The following is a 17,839-nucleotide window of genomic DNA, read 5'->3' as shown; positions in this document are numbered from 1 at the left end:
ACCTCTTCTTGGCTCCCTACTTGCCACATTCCCACAGTCCCAGGTCTGTTTTACATGAGGTTGTAAACTACCTTTGTCTTGAGGATATCATAACCTGAAGGGTTAATAAGGGAATCAAAAGGAGCATCAAGTGAACTACTCCAAGATCAGCCCAAATTGGAATTACCTCTCCTCTTTGGCCCAACTTTTTTTTTTCCCTCAATATCACAGCAAACGAGAAATTTCAAAAATGAAGAGATGGAGACTGGCCCAAGAATTTCATTGTGCTTTATCCTCTACAAAAAAAAAAAAAAAAAAAAGAGAGAGAGAGAGAGAAATACCCTGCCACCACCCTCATTGCTCTTGCCTTCTGCCTGAAGATGAAAGTCTTCAATGAGCCAAAAAAGTCCAGAGCCCCGATTTGCTGGAGGTGGGAGACACTGTCTACAAACAAGACGCTGCTAGCATGAGCAAGAGGCCATTCCAAATGAGTTCTGGCTCCTTATATTGCTTTTCTCAAGGCTGAAGTTCCACACCACTGGTAACACCTAATTTTTTTTTTCCTATTTAACATACATAGCTTAAAAACAAGAAAACAAGATTTCTAAACAGAGGCTTTTAACAAAAAATTTGGATGTTTTAAAAACACCGTTACATTTTTTTCCCCCTTTGTTGGGGATGGTCTGTTTTCTAGAGAGAAACACACAGATCTTTGTAGTACATTAATCCCACTGCCTTCCCAGAAGAAGAAAAACATTTAAATAAGATGATTTCAAAAGTAACCAGAAGAGAAAGGGATTTTCCTAAAGTTCTCTCATAATGTTGGCAATGAGTTTTGGATCGCAGGTGAGGTATACAGAGGGCCACGTGACAGAAATCCCAGTAGGATGAATGGTACCATAAATGGAATTAGGAAGGCTTGGGGTCGATTCTGAGAGAAAAAATAATCTCTTTGTGGAGGACTACTGGTTACTGAATACAGAGTGGGTCAGCTGAGCAGGTAGTTCATAGTAAGGCAAAAGATCAGACAGGAAAAGGAATATTTTCCTCTATGTGGGCACCGTTCTATGCGCTTCACAGCTATGAACTCATTACCATCCTATGAAGTAGGCACTAGTGTATTCTCCTTTATAAGAAAACAAAAGCACAGAGAAGATAAGTACTTTTCTCAAGGTTGCTATAAGTTAATGAAGGTATATGGTGAGGTCAAAGTCCAAGAACAGGGATGATGAGTCAAAAACAAATAATAGGCCATGGAGCAAAATACTCACCTATCTAGAATATTTCTCACAATCTGCCTCCCACCCCAGTACCAGACTCTTTGAATTCCCCAAATCATGTTTCATCCTCTACAACTTTGCATATGCTGGTTTTTTCTGACCTGAAATAGTAATCTCAGTAATGGAATAAAGTAATTCCAGTACAAATGTAATGTTTACTTAGTATTAATACTGGTATTTTATAAAATGGAGTTCAGAATTAATTTTTTAATTTTTTAATTTACTTTTTTTTTAAAGATTTTATTTATTTATTTGACAGAGAGAAATCACAAACAGGCAGAGAGGCAGGCAGAGAGAGAGGAGGAAGCAGGCTCCCTGCTGAGCAGAAAGCCCGATGCGGGGCTTGAACCCAGGACCTGGGATCATGACCTGAGCCGAAGGCAGTGGCTTAACCCACTGAGCCACCCAGGCGCCCCTAATTTACTTTTTTAAAGATTTTATTTATTTATTTGACAGAGAGAGATCGCAAGTAGGCAGAGAGGCAGGCAGAGAGAGAGGGGGAAGCAGGCTCCCCACTGAGCAGAGAACCTGATACGGGGCTTGATCCCAGGACCCTGAGATCATGACCTGAGCTGAAGGCAGAGGCTTAACCCACTGAGCCACCCAGGTGCCCTGAGAATTCATTTTTTAAATTTGTGAAACTATTTAATACACGTTAATGTTAATACATTTATGAAAATGTACAAACAAAAGATATCAAAAAAAGCCTAAGTATGAAATAGAAATGTTAAGAATAGATTTTCATTCTATTAGCCATAAAAATTGTCGGATAAAACTGACAAAAATTGGGACGCCTGGGTGGCTCAGTCGGTGAACCACCTGCCTTTGGCTCAGGACATGATCCCAGGATCCTGGGATCCAGTTCCACATCATGCTCTTTGCTCAGGGGGAGCCTGCTTCTCCCTTTGCCTGCGGCTCCCCCTGCTTGTGCTCTCCTACAAATAAATAAATAAAATCTTAAAAAAACACACACACACACAAAAATTAAGAGTAAAAAAAAAACACACTACAAAAATAAAAAAATGTAATTAATTAATCATGAAAATTTCAAATGAAACATTAATTTTTCTAAGTGTATCAATGGTATCACCAAGACATTTTTGTAGAATTTTTTTTAGCTATTACAGTTTTTCTCATTCAATATTGGTTGGAAGTGGTTATAAACTAATCTCAAGTATGTTAATTTTTTAAAAAGATTTTACTTATTTGAAAGAGAGCACAAGAGCAGGGTGATGGGCAGAGGGAGAAGCAGACTCCCCACTGAGCAGGAAGTCTGATTCCGGGCTTGATCCCAGAGGCAAAACAACATGCTACTACTAAACATGGAATGTGTCAACTAGGAAATCAAAAAAGAAATTTTAAAAATACACGGGAACAAATGAAATTGAATATATAACTGTTCCAAACCTTTGGGATACAACAAAAGTGGTCACAAGAGGGAAGTATATAGCCATACCGACCTATCCCAAGAAGCAAGAAAAATCTCAAACAATCCAACCTTACACCTCAGGGAACTAGAAAAAGAACAACAAATGAACCCCAAAGCCAGCAGGAGGAAGGAAATAATAAAGATTATAGCAGGTAAATGATATAGAAACTAAAAAAACCAATAGAACAAATCAATGAAACCAGGATCTGGTTCTTTGAAAAAATTAATAAAATTGATAAACCTCTAGCCAGATTTACCAAAAAGAAAAGGACTAAAATAAATAAAGTCACAAATGAAAAAGGAGAAATAATAACCAACACCACAGAAATACAAGTAATTATGAGAAGATCATGGAAAACTGTATGCCAACAAATTGGACAACCTGGAAGAAATGGACAAATTCCTAGAAACATATAAACTACCAAAAATGAAACAAGAAGAAATAGAAAAGTTGAACAGACTGATAACCAGCAAAGAAACTGAATCAGTAATAAAAATCTTCCAACAAACAAAACCTGAGGACCAGATGGCTTCACAGGTGAATTTTACCATTTAAAGAGTTAATAATACCTATTCTCAAAATATTCCAAAAAACAGAAAGGGAAGGAAAACTTACAAATTCATTCTACAAGGCCAGCATTACCCTGATACCCAATCCAGATAAGATTCCACCAAAAAAGAAAACTACAAGCTAATACCTCTGATGAACACAGATGTAAAAATCCTCAACAAAATACTAGCAAACCAAATCTGACAGTACATTAAAAGAATTACTCACCAGAATCAAGTGGAATTTATGCCTGGGCTGCAAGAGTGGTTCAATATTCACAAATCAATCAATGCGATACACTATACTAATGAAAGAAAGGATAAGAACCATATGACCCTTTCAATAGAGGCAGAAAAAGCATTTGACAAAGTACAACATCCATTCATGATAAAAACTCTCAACCAAGTAGAGTTAGAGGGACCATACCTCAATATACTAAGAACCATATAAGAAAAACCCACAGAGGGAGACAAACCATAAGAGTCTCAATCTCAGGATTGCTAGGGTTGCTAGGGAGTGGGCAGGGAGGGATAGGGTGGCTGGGTTATGGACATTGGGGAGGGTATGTGCTATGGTGAGTGCTGTGAAATGTGTAAGACTGATGATTCACAGACCTGTACCCCTGAAGCAAATAATACATTATATGTTAATAGGGAAAAAAAAAAAAGGAAAAACCCTAACTAATATCATTCTCAATGGGAAAATGGAGAGCTTTTTCTCTATAGTTAGGAACAAAACAGGGATGTCTACTCTTACTCAACAAAAAGAAATGAAAGGCATCCAAATTGGCACAAAAGAAGGCAAATTTTCACTGTTTGCAGCTGAATGATATTCTATATAGATGACATGATACCCAAAGGACTCCACCAAAAAATTGCTAGAACTGATACACAAATTCTATAAAGTCACAGGATACAAAACAACATAGAGAAATCTGTTGCATTTCTATACACCAATAATGAAGGACCAGAAAAAGAAATCAAGGAACCAATTCCATTGTAATTGTACCAAAACTATAAGATACCTATAATAAACCTAACCAAAGAGGTAAAAGACCAGTATCTGAAAACTATAAAACACTGATGAAAGAAATTAAAGATGACACAAAGAAGTGGAAAGACACTGCATGCTCATGGGTTGGAAAAACCGATATTGTTAAAATGTCTATACCACCCAAAACCATCTACACATTTAAAGCAATCCCTACCAAAACACCAAAAGCATTTTTCACAGAGCTAGAACCAATAATCCTAAAATTTGTATGGAACCACAAAAGACCCCAATTAGCCAAAGCAACCTTGAAAAAGAAAAGCAAAGCTGGGGGCATCACAATTCTGGAGTTCAGGTTATATTACAAAGCTGTAGTGATCAAAACAGTGTGGGGCACCTGGGTGGCTCAGTGGGTTAAGCCTCCGCCTTCCACTTGGGTCATGATCTCAGGGTCCTGGAATCAAGCCCTGCATCAGGCTCTCTGCTCAGCAGGGAGCCTGCTTCCCTTCCTCTCTCTCTGCCTGCCTCTTGCCTACTCGTGATCTCTGTTGGTCAAATAAATAAATAAAATCTAAAAAACAAGCAAACAAACAAAAATATCCAGTATGATACTGGCACAAAAATCAACACATAGATGAATAAAACAGAACAGAAAACCCAAAAATGAACCCACAGTATATGGGCAATTAATTTGCAAGAATGAATAAATGTTCAAGTGGAAAAGACACTCTTTTCAACAAATGGTGCTGGGAAAACTGGACAGCAATATGCAAAAGAATGAAAACTAGGACACTTTCTTATGCCATACGGAAATATTAAATGTTTTTATCTTAAAGATTTTATTTATTTGTCAGAGAGACAGAGAGAGCACAAGCAGGCAGAGTGGCAGGCAGAGGCAGAGAGAGAAGCAGGCTCCCTGCTGAGCAGAGAGCCCGATGTGGGACTCAATCCCAGGACCCTGGGATCATGACCTGAGCCGAAGGCAGCAGCTTAACCAACCGAGCCACCCAAGTGTCCCCAAATATTAAAATGTCTATCAATCTAACAAGTGAATAGTGATAGTTCATTGTTTAAATTTGCATTTTTAATAGTGAAGTTGACATTTTATGTACTTATTGGCCATCAACATTTCTCTTCCATGAATTGATTGCTTGTTCCTATCCTTTTTCTATTTTTCTATTGGGTTCAATTATTCTTATTAATTAGTAGATGATCTTAAGTAGATACATCCTTTGTGGGTTGAAAAAATATTACAAACATCCTCTTGTAGACTGTGTTATCTTGGCACTTTGTTTATAGTATCTTTTGTATAGAATTTTAAATTTATATATATAAAATATATATCTCTTTTCTTTTGATGGTTTTGGTCTTATGTCTTTTTTTAAGATATTGAGTAATATCTCAAGAATATAACAGTTCTGGGGCGCCTGGGTGGCTCAGTGGGTTAAAGCCTCTGCCTTCGGCTCGGGTCATGGTCTCAGGGTCCTGGGATCGAGCCCCACATCGGGCTCTCTGCTCGTCCGGGAGCCTGCTTCCCTCTCTCTCTCTGCCTGCCTCTCTGCCTACTTATGATCTCTCTCTCTCTCTGTCAAATAAATAAAATCTTAAAAAAAAAAAAAAGAATATAACAGTTCTCCTCTATCTTTCACAAAGTTCGAAGCTTTTTCTTTTCACATTCACATCTTGCATAAACCTGTAACTGATTTTTGTGTATGGTATAATGTAGGTATCTAATTTTTTTCCAAATTAATAACCACCGTTCTCCACACGTTAAATATTTCATCATTTCCCCACTGAAATTAAGGGTCAGCTTCTTAGTTCCTATTTTTAAAAAAACCTAATGTGATATTAACTAGATTGATAAATTAATTTGGAAGTTGCCATCTTTATGATATTCACTCTCACTGTGTAAAACATACACAATTTGGGTCTTCTTTGATGTAACTCAGTAATGTTTTAAACATTTTGCCATGAATGTGTTGCAATTCTTTTGTCAGATTTAGTCCTAATTTGTGTATGGTTTTGCTGTGAATAAGATTTGTATTTTTATTACATTTCCTTTTTTCTTTTCTACTTCAGTTGTTATTTTATGTTATTTATATATATTATTTATAAATATATATATATATATTCATTCTATGTGATAGTGGTATTTATACATTTGGGTCTTTAAAACATATTTTGCTTACATGTCACCACCCTACTGTATATAATTTTGTAATTTGTTTAATTCTTATTTTTCTTGCATCAATGTTTATTTAAATTTAAAAAATCAGAAGACATACAGAACTTTAAAAATTCATCAGAAGGTAGATCACAAGGTGAAGAGATGAGTTCATGACATTATTGAGGATGTAAGAAAAAATAAGCAACTGTCTACTACAATACATTTTACTTTTGATATTACACTATCAAGTTCACATTTGTGGGGCACCTGGGTGTCTCAGTGGGTTAAAGCCTCTGCCTTCGGCTCAGGTCATGATCCCAGGGTCCTGGGATGGAGCCCCGCATCGGCCTCTCTGCTCAGCAGGGAGCCTCCTTCCCCTCCTCTCTCTCTGCCTGCCTCTCTGCCTACTTGTGATCTCTGTCTGTCAAATAAATAAATATTTTTTTTAAAAAGTTCACATTTGGATAATTCCAAGAAATTTCTCAAAATGAATGCTTCTTTATTATATTTCCTGATTGTTGATGGTACACAGAAAGCTACTGACCTGGGGTATTGATCTTAATTAATGTCCATTTCTTACTAAATTAAATTGTTAGTACTAATAGTGGATTCCTTCGGATTTAAATCTGTATCCTTATGAATAATGAGAGTTTTATTTCTTCCAATCAAATCCTTATATCCAGCAGTTTCCTGGTGAATGTTTACCACTAGTTCTCTGGGGGGGAATCCCTGATTTGTACCATTAGCAATTTCCATGATATATACTCTTAACATGGCCAACTTCAACCTACCAAAGTGGTGTCAACCAATTTACAAAACCTCTAAAATTTCAACAATCAGCTGGCAAGAGCTTGTAAAAGCCAGCTCCAGCACAGTACTGTGTTATGTCCCTTATTTATTTTTCTTATCTTACTGCACTTGCTAGGACTCCCACTCTAATCATTAATAAAAGTCATGATAGGGACGCTTGGGTGGCTCAGTTGGTTAAGTGTCTGCCTTTGGCTCAGGTCATGATCCCAGGGTCCTGGGACAAGTCCCATGTAGGGCTCCTTGCTTGGCAGGGACCCGGCTTCTCCCTCTGCCTGCGTCTCCCCCTTCTTGTGCGCGCTCTCTCTCTCTGACAAAGAAATAAAATCTTTAAAAAAAAAAAAAAAAGTCATGACAGTGAATACCATAGCCTTGTTTCTGACTTTATTTTTTTGAGAGATTTTACTTGTTTAATTGAGAGACAGAGATAGCAAGAGAGAAAGTAAGAAAGAGCACAAATTGGGAGGAGAGGGAGAAAACCACCCTACTAAGCAGGGAGCAGGTCACCTCACACAGGGCTCCATCTCCTGATCTGAGCCAAAGGCAGACACTTAACTTACTGAGCCATCCAGGCACCCTTCATTTCTGATTTTAAAGAATGTTTCTAAAGATTCAATTCTGAGGTGCCTGAGGGGCTGCGGTTAAGTATCTGACTCTTGATCTCAGCTCACGTCTTGATCTCAGGGTCATGAGTTCAAGCCCCACATTGGGCTTCATGCCCTACTTTTAAAAAATTAATAAATAAAAAATAAAGATCCAATACAAGGTATTTTGCTTCAGGTTTTTGGTAGAGAGCCTTAATTAAGGAATTAAGGAATGTTTCTTCTATCTCTGTTTCCCTAAGAGCATTCATCGTGGCTGAAATGCAAGATTTTTTTCAAAAGACTTTCTGCATCTTTTGAAATTATCATGTGCTTTTGTTCATTCAGTTTTTTAATGTAGTCACTTATACTAATCTTTTTTTTTAAAGATTTTATTTATTTATTTGACAGAGAGATAGAGTCAAGTAGGCACAAGTAGGCAGAACAGCAGACAGGGGGAAAGGGAGAAGCAGGCTCCCCACTGAGCAGGGAGCCCAATGGGGGACTCAATCCCAGGACTGTGGGATCCTACTGAGCCACCCAGGTGCCCCACTAATCTTTTTTCTAATGTTAAATCATCCTCTCCTTAATGGGATAAACCCAACCTAGTATATTACATTTTATAAAGTACAATCTTAGATTTAATTTGTTAATATTTTATTTAAGATGCTTGCATCTTTGTTATTAAATGAGATTGGCCTAGAATTTTCCTTTCTACCACTGTCCTTAACTTGTTTTGCTATAAAAGTTGTTTCTCTCATAAGTTAAGCAGTTTTACATGCCAATGGACATCAAAAGAAAGCTGGAGTAGCCCTCTGTATAGATTTTAAACCAAAGACTAATAAGTGATGAAGAAGGATACTATATCATAAGTGTCTATCCAACAAGAAGATCTAACAATTGTAAATATTTATGCCCCTAACTTGGGAGCAGCCAATTATATAAATCAATTAATAACAAAATTAAAGAAATTCATTGATAATATAATAATAGTAACACCTCATTTAACACCTCATTTACAGCAACGGACAGAACATCTAAACAGAAGATCAACAAGGAAACAAGGGCTCTGAATGACACCCTGGACCAAATGGACTTAACAGATATATTCTGTTACGTATATTCAGAGTATTTCATCCTAAAGCAGTAGAGTACACGTTCTTCTCAAGTGCACATGGAACATTCTCCAGAATAGATCACATACTGAGTCACAAATCAGATCTCAACCAGTATAAAAAGACTGAAATTATACCATGCAAATTTTCAGACCACAATACTTTAAAATTTGAAGTCAACTACAAGAAAAAATTTGGAAGGACCACAAATAAATGGGGATTAAAGAGTATCCTACTAAAGAATGAATGGGTTAACCAGGATCCGTGGGAGCAAATGAAAATGAAAACATGACAGCTCAGAACCTTTGGGATGCAACAAAGGTGGTCCTAAGAGAGAACTATATTGCAATACAGGCCTTTCTCAGAAAATAAGATAAGTCTCAAATACACAACTTAACATTACATCTAGAGCTGGAAAAAGAACAGCAAATAAAGCCTAAATCCAGCAGGAAAAGAGATATAATAAAGCTAGAGCAGAAATCAATGACATAGAAATAAAAAAATAATAGGACAGATCAACAAAACTAGGATCTGATTCCTTGAAAGAATTAATAAGATCAATAAAATCCAGGGTGACTGGATGGCTCAGTCGGTTAAGTGTCTGCTTTCAGTTCAGGTCATGATCCCAGGGTTCTGGGATCAAGCCTTGCAATGGGTTCCCAACCTAGCAGGGTATCTGCTTCTCCCTCTCCCTTCACCTCCTCTCCCCTGCTCATGCTCTGTCTCTGTCTCTCAAATAAATAAAATCCTTAAAAACAACAACAACAATAAACTCCTAGCCAGACTTATCAAAAAGAAAAGAGAAAGGACCCAAATAAATAAAATCATGAATGAAAGAGGAGAGATCACAACCAATACCAAAGAAATACAATTATAAGAGAATACTATAAGCAATTATATGCCAACAAATTAGCCAGTCTGGAAAAACGGATGCATTCCTAGAAACATAAACTACCAAAACTGAAACAGGAAGAAATAAAAAACCTGAAAAGACCCATAACAACAAAGAAATTGAATCAGTAATCAAAAATCCCCCAACAAACAAGAACCCAAGGCTGGATGGCTTCCCAGGGGAATTCTACCAAATATTCAAAGAATTAATACCTATTCTGAAACTGTTTCAAAAAATAGAAATGGAGGGAAAACTTCAAATTCATTCTATGAGGCTAGCATTACCTTGATCCCAAAACCAGATAAAGACCCCACCAAACAGGAGATTAAGGACCAATATCCCTGATGAACAAGGATGCAAAAATTCTCACTAAGATACTAGCTAAAAAAAAAAAAAAACATTAAAAGGATTATTCACCACGACCAAGTGGAATTTATTCCTAGGCTGCAAGGTGATTCAACATCAGCAAATCATTCAATGTGATTCACCACATTAATAAAAGAAAAGTCAAGAACCATATGATCCCCTCAATAGATGCAGAAAAAAGCACTTGGCAAAATGCAGCATGGTTTCTTGAGAAAAACTCTCCATAGTGTAGGGATAGAGGGAACATACCTCAATATCATAAAAGCCGTATTAAAAAAATCCACAGTGAATATCCTCTTCGATGGGAAAAACAGAGCTTTTTCCCTAAGGTCAGGAACACAACAGAGGATCAGAGGGGAAGGAAAGGAAAAATAAAACTAGATGAAAACAGAGAGGGAGGCAAAACATAACAGACTCTTAACTCTAGGAAACAAACAGGGCTGCTGGAGGGCAGGTGGATGGGGGAATGGGGTAAGTGGGTGACGGGCATTAAGGAGGGCATGTGATGTAATGAGCACTGGGTGTTACACGCAACTGATGAATCACTAAATTCTACTTCTGAAACTAGTAATACAATGTTAATTAAACTGAATTTAAATTTAAAACAGATTCTCTCTCTCCCTCTGCCACTCCCCCCTCCCCCCACTCACGCGTGCACATGCAGGCTCTCTCTCTCAAAAAAAAAGCGTTGTCTGTGTACTTTACTATAAAATACTCTTATCAACATGTATACACATACTCACATATGCATATATATGTATGCATATATAATATATGCAAAACATAAAGCAGGCACATCAAATTTATCCAGCTTTAGGGATGGTACATAGCATCTTAAATAGTCATAAGTAATACTGATGAGCGAAAAAGACAAAATACCTCTGGTGGTTTTTTCATTCAGATTCACACCGTATTTTGCCAAAGCTCTAATCACATCACTTTGCCCAGCCATGCAAGCTGCATACAACAAATTTCTCCCAACGATGTCTTCTTCCAAGAGTAGCTGCATGGCCTGTTCATGATGAGGGTTCTCAGGATCCTCAAAAATCTTCTGCAAACCTTCTACATCCCCTGTGAGAGCAGGTTGTAAGAGGGGATTAAGAGGGACTATTTCCTCTGGTTCTTTTGGTTCTTCTTCATCTTCTTCTTCTTCATCGTCTTCTTGCTGTGAGAAAAATGCTTTTTCTGAACTCTCTGATTCTGGAGGTCCTTCTGGCTCCATTAATTCCAAAAACACCTGGGGCCAAGAAAGAGTAATAGTAATCTACTCAAACTAATCAGTATTTGTTTATCTGGTTATTTCATCAGTCAACTGACAATAGAGATGGGATAAAAATACTTAACTGGTTGAAAATAATTATAGAATAAGACACCTCATCCATGGAATCAATAGAGTTTATTGGGAACCTACTGTAAGTCAGCACACTGCCTGAATATACACTAAAATGCTGAATGTGTGATATAAACAGTAAATTCAACAGGAACAGAAGAAGAAACAGATCAACATGGCTAGATTTATCAGGAAAAGATTGAAAGAGAATGCAAATGAGATTCACCTGCCTAAACAAGGGTTTATATTGGGGAAAAGTGAGAAATACAGAGGGATTACCGGAGCCAGATTAAAACCTTAAAATTTAGGCAATGACATTTAGACAGAACTATTCATTCAGTGATGGTTACTAAAAGCTTACTAATATACTAAGTGCTGTGTGGGCACTATGTAAATTACGAAGAAGAATCAAATTTATTCCTGCCCTCAACAACTTACTATTTTAAGGGAGAAAATATGAGATGCACAAAATAAGTGTGATAAAAGGTAACAAGCGCTAAGTATCATAAGAAGGGATGAGATTAATTCCAGGCACAATTAATCAAGGAATTCTTTGTGCTCAGTCTAGCAGAACACATATAAATTAGAGTAGCATAGTCCCCCCCTTCATATGTATAAGAATGTTCATAGCATCACTGTTCATAGCAAAAAATCCTGGGCAGGAAAATGAAGCCCAAGAACAAAAGCATAAACTGTAACAAGTCACACAAAATAGTATATAGTAATTAAAATGAATAAATTATAGTGACACCCTGTGGTAGACAGCTTCTAACATGGCTCCCAGTGACTCTCACCCTATCTCCTGGTATTCACACCCTTGAATGCAGTGACTTTCTTTTAATGAGAATACAGCAAGAGTGATGGGATGTCATTGCCACAATCAGTTATAGGAGACTGTGATTTTTTGTCTTGTTGGTATTCTCTCCCTGGCTCTTCTCATGCAATATGACGGAAAGGGTCACCTTTCAAGGAACAGAGGGCAACGTCTGGCCAACATCCAGTAAGGAATGGAAGCCCTCAGTCCATTGGGTTGTGAGGAACTTAACTCTGCCAACAACCACTGAATGAGTTTGGAAACGGATCTGCCCCAGTTGAACCTTCAGATGACCGCAAGTCACTGGCAACAACTTGATTGTAGCTTCATGAGAGATGCCAAAGTGAAAGATCTAGCTAAGCTGTGCCCTCGTTCCTGAGCCAGAGAAACATGGAGATAATGCATATGCACTATTTTACATGTTTGGGGTGTTTTGTCACCCAGCAGTAAATAACTGAAGCACATAATATGAATGAATGAATCTTAGCAATACAATATTAATGGGAAAAAGTAGATCCAAAAAGATTATATATATCAAGATATATTTTTGTAAAGTCCAAAGCAATTAAAATTGACATTTTAGGAATACAAATAGACTCAGTAACACTATTTTTTTAAAAAAGAAGAAAAGCTGACAAGGGCCCCTCGGTGGCTCAGTCATTGGGTGTCTGCCTTTGGATCGGGTCATGATCCCAAGATCCTGGGATCGATCCCTGTGTCAGGTTCCCTGCTCAGCAGGAAGCCTTCTTCTCCCTCTCATTCCCCCTACTTGTGTTCCTCTCTCTTCATAAAATAAATAAAAATCTTTAAAAAATATATTTTAAAAAAAGAAGAAAAGCAAGATTCAATAGAAGATTCAGGATCATGTTTGTGGCAGGAGGGTAGGGGGAAGACACAGGAAATGGGATAAATAGATTCATATATTGAGTAAAATATACAGCGTTTAAGCTGGGCCATAAAAAATGGGCAAGATTTGGCCATTCAGAAGTCAGAAGGAAGGGCAATCTAATTAGAATAATATCTCTATTTACCATAGCCTTACATTAATCTCTACCTTCACTAAATGTGTATGCTTGTAAGCTGTTGCAGTTAGGAATTCCTTGATTATAGATAACAGAAAAATAATAAGACTGACCTTCAAAAGTAAAAGATTATTTTTTCACATAACAAGAAATGTAAAGGTGGAGATGGTTCAGCAGCTCAAAAATACACATGCAAGGTCTTTCTATCTATCTTTTTTTTTTTTAAAGATTTTATTTATTTATTTGACAGACAGAGATCACAAGTAGGCAGAGAGGCAGGCAGAGAGAGAGAGGAAGGGAAGCAGGCTCCCTGCTGAGCAGAGAGCCCGATGCGGGGCTCGATCCCAGGACCCTGGGATCATGACCTGAGCCGAAGGCAGCGGCTTTAACCCACTGAGCCACCCAGGCGCCCCTCTTTCTATCTTTCTATTCCACCATACTATGTAAGACTTTCATATCATGGCTGTTGCCTCATAGTGACAAGAGGGCTGTCATAACTCCTGGCATCACATCTGCATTTGTGGCAGGAAAAAGAGGGAATCCTCGAGAGGATAGCTATGCCATCCAACTTTTTAAAAGGAAAGCCAAGTAAAATCTCTCCTAACAACCCCTAACAGAGGCCAAACTGTATCCCTATATTTAAAAGAAGCCAAAAAAAAAAAAAAAAGCAAGTTTCTCTATTATAATTATATTATTATATATCTATTATTTCTATTATAATGAAGCAAACAAGGTAGACGGGATTGGGAATGGGAGTTGTTAGCCAATCAGCCATGACTCCACCATAAGATTTGGCCCAAAGCTTATCTTTTTTTTTTTTTTTTAATATTTTATTTATTTGGGGCACCTGGGTGGCTCAGGGTTAAAGCCTCTGCCTTCAGCTCGGGTCATGGTCCCAGGGTCCTGGGATCAAGCCCCACATCGGGCTCTCTGCTCAGCAGGGAGCCTGCTCCTCTCTCTCTCTGCCTGCCTCTCTGCCTACTTGTGATCTCTATCAAATAAATAAATAAAATCTTTTTTTTTAAAGATTTTATTTATTTATTTGATAGAGAGACAGAGAGTGAGCAGAATTAGGCAGAACAACAGGCAGGGTTCTGCTGAGCAGGGAACCCAGTACGGGGGCCCAATCCTGGGACCCTGAGATCAGGACCTGAGCTGAAGACAGATGCTTAACCAACTGAGCCACCCAGGCGCCCCCTAAGGCTGATCTTTGAAACTGTTTCATTTAACTCCTTCATTTTACAGGATAAATATAGAAAAAATTTATAATCCTTTTGAGTGCTAGCATCTAACTCTCCACCCTCCTAACACACACACACACACACACACACACCTTCTTAAAGATTCCCAATCTCCATTTTAGAGATTTCTAGTGGAAGACAAAGCTAACTTTCCACTATGTAAGCCACAGAAGCAAGATCCTCCTCCTCTCCGTCTCAGCACAAGGTTGGGGACAAAAATGTAAATTAGGCTCTGCCAGCCAGCTGCTCAATCCTAGGATCTTGACACTTTCTGCTGTTGTTTTTAATCATTTCATTTTTTCCCTTCACATATAACACTGTATTAGTTTAATTAATACAACATAATAATTTGATTTATATATCTATTATAAAATAATTACCACAGCTAACATCCATCACCCCATATAATTAAGAAACATTTTCTTGTGATGCAAACTTTTAAGATCTAATCTCTCAGCAACTTTCAAATACAATAATACAATACAGTATTGTATTTAATTCAATGCAGTATTGTTAACTATAGTCCCTATGCTGTACAGTGCATTCCCAGAACGTATTAATCCTGTAACTAGAAATTTTTACCTTTTGACCCTCTTTACCCATTTCACCTACCCCTAACTCTACTTCTAGCAACTACCAATCTGTTCTCTGTATCTGTGGGTTAAGTTTTTTTAGCTTTTAAAATAAGGGACCAGGATCTTGACACTTGAACAGGGGACACAGGAATATGAGGCTAGTTGAAGGTCATTCATCACAGTGACTCAAGGGTGTACTGATCAAACTTCCTGCTATGAGAACAAGCTGTGGTTCTTGTGGTCTGACTCTCCAGAGCTCCCTTGGTTCCTGCTCATTTCCAGGCTCTGCATGATCATGCGAGCCCCTGATATAGTACTCAGACACAGCTGTCGTCCCTAAAATCAGATCTCCCCTTTCTTTAGGAACAGAACCCTAATCTCTTTTTTTAACCACACATTTTTTAAAAACCAATATTTATATTGGAATAAAACTGCTTCCCAGTCTCTTTTGCAACATAATGTAGCCATATGTCCAAATGGGAGACCTAAGATGTAAATTGTCATGTAGTATGCAACTTCTAGGAAAGTGTGGTTCCTTCTCACTGGATTGGACATGACTGCTAGCACTTGCACAGCTAGTTCGGACCATGAGGTGGCTGTCCTGTCCAAACACATATATATTGTTTACATATATATTGTATTATACATAGTATATGTAAATAATTTTTATGTATTATATAGTATATATTAGTTTATGATATCTTTCAATTTTACATATGTAAATATATATGTGTATATATATATATATATATCTTCTACTAATAGGTTAACCAACAAATTAATTTATTATCAGTGGTAATGGACACTTGGACACTTGTCCTGGGTACACTGCATATATGGGATATACTTGCATGTATATCATTAACCTAAATACCATTTATCCTTACCATATGTAATACACTGATGTCTTTATTCCCATTATATTTTTAAAATTTTTCTTTTTTTTTTTTAAGATTTTATTCATTTATTTGACAGAGATCACAGGCAGGGAGAGAGGCAGGCAGAGAGAGTGGAAGGGAAGCAGGTTCCCAGCTGAGCAGAGACCCAGATGTGGGGCTCGATCCCAGGACCCTGGGATCATAACCCGAGCCGAAGGCAGAGGCTTTAACCCACTGAGCCACCCAGGTGACCCAAAGTTTTCATTTTTTTTAAGTAATGTCTACACCCAATGTGAGGCTCAGATTCAGCACCCTGAGATCAAGAGTCGCAAACTCTACCGACTGAGCCAGGCAGGCATCCCTATTCCCATTATATTTTTTAAGGCTGGTGCCACCCACCAAACTGATACAAGCCACACTGTGAAAAAACATTAGTTCTGAATAACCTCTATGGAACTATACCAGGAAGTCAACAAGAGAGAATTTAACAGAAGTTAGACAGCATGTGTTTATGGTTAATAGCTTGGGTGACATATGTTTCAATGTACCCAGGGCAGTTCCAGTTACATCTGTTCCCCTGCTGTAATTTTTAATAGCACCCTCTTTTATTCTCAAAGGTGTCTATCATTACCACACAATAAGTTATTTTGTCACCCTATTAATAACGTTGTGATCTCCTGGAACATATCCACTATAGATATCCATATTCAAACCTTAGGGAACAGAGGCAGAATATGCTTAAAATGCCTTTCCTCACCGGCCTAGTGGGGGCCCAGACAGGAGACCTTAAAGATACTGAGAAAATCCTATTTACATCTCATATATATTCCTGTTACTAGGTCTAGAATAATGTTTCTTTTCCTCCTCCAGTCTTACAATCCAAATCCTATTTAGGCCAAGCTATCAACGTATTTTCTTCCTAAAACTTTCCTTGACTCCTCTCTTGAATGCACAGGGGCCTCTTCCTCCTATGATCTCCAAAGGCCATTATACATAGTCTGTAACATACAACTTACCAAGTATGGTATTACATTATGTTCTATTTGTTTCACATGCAGAAGACATCTACTTAATTAGATTATAAACTGGATGGGGGCAAGGATCAAACCTTAGATTTCTCTTGTGTCCCTTCCAGACTTACCACAATTCTTTTTTTTTTTTTTTTAAAGATTTTATTTATTTATTTGTCAGAGAGAGAGAGAGAGAGAGCACAGGCAGACAGAGTGGCAGACAGAGGCAGAGGGAGAAGCAGGCTCCCCACAGAACAAGGAGCCCGATGTGGGACTCGATCCCAGGACGCTGGGATCATGACCTGAGCCGAAGGCAGCTGCTTAACCAACTGAGCCACCCAGGCGTCCCCAGACTTACCACAATTCTTGAGGTATGTTCTCAATAACTCTTAACATCAAGCTTGCGATTCCTACTGCTGCTCTTCACAGCCAAGAACAATGGGTTTTGGAGTCAAAAAGACTTGAGTTTACAATCCAATCCTGCAATTAATTTATTAGCTGCATAAATACTGGGTGATTTACCTAATCTCTTGTAGGAATACCACTAGACCTAGTTTGTAGGATTGTTCTAAGAATTAATAAATTTGATGTTGTATATGCCAAGCCCATGGTGAGCACTCAGGAAACAAAACCTATCATCGTCACTATGTCATCATTCCTCCAGCAAGAGCATTCATGAAATAAAAGATGGTAATACTATTACTTATTCTTTTTCTTTAATACACAGTTGTCCTATGCATAGTGTGAGTAAATTATTTTCTACTCTACCACCACCAAACATTTGATTACAGATTATTTTGCATCTAGAGATCA

The 17,839-nt window shown here is 37.8% G+C and overlaps 1 protein-coding gene across 2 annotated transcripts in view; it reads right to left on the bottom strand.

The window, feature by feature from the left end:
* The window catches only part of ANKRD45 (ankyrin repeat domain 45), a 50,992-nt gene that overhangs the window by 29,778 nt on the left and 3,375 nt on the right, over window positions 1-17,839 (bottom strand). For both annotated transcript variants that reach the window (XM_047705570.1, XM_047705569.1), the window contains exon 2: window positions 11,036-11,393. In XM_047705570.1, the coding sequence (XP_047561526.1) occupies window positions 11,036-11,378 (343 nt within the window). In that variant the 5' untranslated portion in view covers window positions 11,379-11,393. The remainder of the gene's footprint in view (window positions 1-11,035; window positions 11,394-17,839) is intronic.

Source organism: Lutra lutra, chromosome 15, assembly GCF_902655055.1.
Source record: "Lutra lutra chromosome 15, mLutLut1.2, whole genome shotgun sequence".
Taxonomy (NCBI): domain Eukaryota; kingdom Metazoa; phylum Chordata; class Mammalia; order Carnivora; family Mustelidae; genus Lutra; species Lutra lutra.
The sequence above is the reverse complement of the archived record's forward strand: the minus strand, read 5'-3'. Positions and strand labels throughout refer to the sequence as shown.